The 4,204-nt window shown below is 36.6% G+C and overlaps 1 protein-coding gene across 1 annotated transcript in view; it reads left to right on the forward strand.

Annotated features, from left to right (window-relative positions):
• The window catches only part of LOC116695180 (neuroblast differentiation-associated protein AHNAK), a gene marked incomplete at its 3' end in the record, with an annotated part of 17,074 nt that overhangs the window by 5,349 nt on the left and 7,521 nt on the right, over positions 1 to 4,204 (forward strand). Inside the window, 2 exon segments of the mRNA XM_032525291.1 lie at positions 2,389 to 2,435; positions 3,449 to 3,559. Coding sequence (XP_032381182.1) covers positions 2,389 to 2,435; positions 3,449 to 3,559 — 158 coding nt within the window.

The following is a 4,204-nucleotide window of genomic DNA, read 5'->3' on the forward strand; positions in this document are numbered from 1 at the left end:
TTTAGAAAGATTTGTGAACAATATTTGAGAGAAATAAGTCTTTGTGTACATATAAGTAAGAAATGGAAAAGTTGTTCAAGATGGTCTTCCTTCCGGGAATTATATTAATTTAAATTTAAATATACGGTTATTTTAAGGGTTACATGGTGCAAAGTCTGTAAACCAAAGTAAACATGAAGACTTAATTCAGTTTGGGTGTGAAAGAAGCTCAGGCAAGGTATGACTGCAACCTAAAAGTGTCCCGCCCCCTTTGTCCATCTGGGACTGAGCAACATCCCTTTTGCCACTTTGGCAGTCACACTTGCACCAGGAATGTTTAAGGGCAGTTTATTTTCACGAGTTAAAGAAAATAACAGCAGCAGGTAGGTGAGTTCTTTGCTTTCTTATAATGAGAGGTCTTTGTTAGTCATATCTGGTCCGAACCAGATGGATTGTGAAGAGGAGGAGAGTGCAGGCAGCTGTAGAGACTTCATTATTGTATTTCACAACATGTCTAGACTGTGGTGCGCTCGGAGTCCACAACGTGAATCTCCTTTTCTGTCAAATACATGTTCTCTGATGTTATTTCTGATCCTGTGGTGTCAGGCCAATGTATGTCTACAATGACAGTGCAGGTTGTGTTTCAGGCATATTTTCAGTATCAGAGCTATAAAGTCATCTGATCGCTCCTTGAATTATCAACTTTGAGGCAGCAACAAACCCTGATACAGTAAGAGGTTGTTATACCATTAGTCCTTTGCCTTAACCGTCTTCTAACACACTTACACAGGCAGTCAGAGCTCTTCACATGACATACATTAGAGCAGTGGGTGGGAGTCTATGTGGTGGTTTGTTGAGAAACTATGGTGTTGCAGTATTGCACAATTGTTATGTAACTTTTTATAAAGGCAACACTTTTTCAGGGTTTAAAATAAATATTTAATCCATAAAAGTTGCATCAAATACTTATCAGAAGAGTTTGAAAAGTTTGTTGTTCAAATTAATTCACAGAATGTTTGCTATTTTAATACAGACAGTTTTGACACAGGCAGTGTTAGGGTCAGGGGGGTTAGGGCTAGGGGATATAAAAACCTCTTCAATTACTTGTGGAGCAAAATGCTGATTACATCGCAAACATGTTTTTTTCCTCTATAGTATATTACTTTTTGTGTAACCCTCACTCATTGGCTTCTTATTGACGTATTGTGCATACACGTGAATATCCAAGCTGTTAGTAACGCTGCACAAGTATCTAGAATTAGTTTTTGGATGTTTTTATATTGTCTTAGTTCTAATTGGTCACTTTATTTTTGTAAATGCTTTTGGGAACTCTGCTACTGTGAAAAAATTGAACTACAAATCTTTCTATTGCAGGTTATGGGTCTTGATGCAAACGTTATACATTTTCCTTCAAATTCTTGATTTGAGTTGAGGAGTTTTTGTACTTTAGTAAGACTAACAGAGACATCAGTCTTAGTCCTACACCTTATCAGCTGTCCCTCAATACAAAAAGATTAATCAGGTGCTTAAAGACTGAAAACATTTTATCTGTAAACAATTTGATTCTCTATGTGAGTGAAACAACATTTATTCAATATTTATTCCTACAGTATAGCTTCCGCTGATTGATGGCCTTTTGATGATATGAATTTATTGGCCAATGAGGTTTATAAACCTCAGAACATGTTTAGGACACAGCAACACTATTTCTCTACAAATCATTGAGCCTTGATTTACGCAAACTTTTATATTTGGGATTTTGATATTTTCTATCCTAAACAAGTAATCTACTAACAATGAACTACATCCCTTGGTAAGAATCCTGAAACAATGGCGGGAAGGGGGGGAACGTTTAAAATGGATTCAAATCAAGTAAAGGTTAGGTATCAGAGCAGGTACCAATAATAATGTGAGTAGCCATATTCATTCGGAGTCAGACTGTCCCTTTTGGCAGCCTTGAGGGGTAGTGCTGGGAGTCTTATCTGAGGATCAATACCGTGGATCACTTAACAGGCAAAGAAGGCAGCGTGTCCCTGGGGGAATTATTGCCAGGAAGAACTCTAAATAGGATCATCATTGGCTCCAGTGTCTCTCTGAGCCTCAAAACAACTTTCAGGAGTCATACTGGGTGAAAGTTTCAGTTTACTACCTAAAATACAGAAATGCGGAACTTTTGTTTTTTGTGTTTTTTCATTTTCTGCAAAGTCTGTGTTGTATTCTGCTCGATCATTTGTACATTGTTCTCTTCATACTTTTATTAATTTACTGCAATAAACCAAGGAATTACATACTTAATATTGTTTAATGAAGCTCTACTATTTAATAAACACTTTTATAAAAAACAGTTGTCAAATCTGATGTTATTTTGGTATTTATGTTTTGTCTATTTCTGTGTTTTCTTGTGAACAGCTGGTCGAAGGCTGAGAGCACCAGAGCCTGGTCCAGAGGACGATTCAGTGAGTGACTTCACTGTGACAGTAAAATTCACATTTTATATTGTGTCTGTCTGTTTGATTTCTTCATCAGTCACTAAAGGTTTAGTGTCGGGTTCAATCAACAGAAAAACAGAATGTTAAAACTGAAAACATGTTACACACATATACACTAGGGATGTTCCAATCAATTGTCTTTACCTAGTCTGATGCGACACTAACATGTGTCTGTACCTTCAAATAACTGCTGCAGCCTTCGAAATTTGGCACAACTTACTTTCCTTTAGCTACTTGATCCAAAGGTTCAAAACTATTAAGATGATACATTTAAATGTATACTGACATGATATGAATAAAAGACAACTTCCATATTTGCTACTGGTAGGTGGCTAATGAAAAAAGTGCCATGTATTGCTTGTGCTTTTTTAGAATTAAACCATTCAAAACCGAGGACTACAGTTATGTTGATATAAATAATATGATTTATCATGTTAGTAAAGCATGCAAACGTTTAGTGTTTTATCATTCTAATGTTTGCATGTTAGAATGCCATTTTAGCATTAATCCCAGCTGAGGCTAACAGGATTTCAGTCAGTTTTAGAAATATACTGACATGAACTGTTTGACGTGGTGGTGGTGCTGGGTGAAAATCAGGATCACCAAAGTCATTGGTATCAATCCAATCCAATAATCGCTGTACCAAATTGAGAATAAAAACAATTTTTAGCTAGGTTGTACTGGACCAAAGGGTACTGGACCGGCCAACATCCCAGGAACACTACTAATGTGACAGTAGTTAAATGCCAAACACCCAGTTAATGCAGCTTTGGCATAACAAGATGTTAACACACGATTTGTGAGCCATGTGTTCTGCAGGCGCTGTCACGTGTTTTTCAGGTGGCTAAATAAGAGAGAGATGAAAAGTTGTCTGACTAAAAGTGACTCAAATGTTATGATAGCTCTTAGAAATTGTACAACTGTTTGGGTAAAATGACAATGTGACCGTTTTGATGATGACTGACCTTATGTCCACGCAGACATGTGACGAGACATCTCAGTTCACAGAGAGAGAGAGGCCGCGCCCCCAAGGATCGTCTCCCGTTGACGAGTATCCCGAAACTGAAAAATACACCGACAGTGACAAAGAGGTACAGAGCATCAACACATCACTATGTTACACAGACGCAACAAACCAGCTTACAGGGAGAAATCAGGTCAAGGCAATAAATCAGAGAACTTGTCTACATGCTCTTCAATAACCTGCATATGCACTAATATATAAACATGATTAAGAAACCAGGTTTCTCCAACAAATATCACTGGCTTTCTCTTAATCTCTCTCCTAATCTCATCTCATCTGGGGAAACTGAGTTTCTTGGTTAATTAAATACTTGTAACCCCACTGGGTCATTCAAGTCTATTTTCTTTAGGACGTAAACAAATTAAGTTAGAAAAAGAAGCCTGTGTGCAAAAGAAGCAAGCTTGTGTATTTGGCTCATTATTGCTAACACATAACTATTAAAATCAATCTGTAATGAAATTGAAGAAGATTGTGATTGGAATGTATCAGTGTCTGGTTCACATGAAACTCTGCTCACACATGCAAATTCTACTATTAGTTTATATTAATCTGAACTATTAGAGCCCGGCCGATAAAGGATTTTTAAGGCAAATACAAATATTTGGTAAATAAAAAATCCAATATATATCGGACAATATACAGTAAATTTTAATATGTGACTTCTCAATAAAATAATATGATAATAATTTGTTTTATTGTCACAACAGAACAG

This window comes from Etheostoma spectabile, chromosome 9 (genome assembly GCF_008692095.1).
Source record: "Etheostoma spectabile isolate EspeVRDwgs_2016 chromosome 9, UIUC_Espe_1.0, whole genome shotgun sequence".
Lineage (NCBI taxonomy): Eukaryota > Metazoa > Chordata > Actinopteri > Perciformes > Percidae > Etheostoma > Etheostoma spectabile.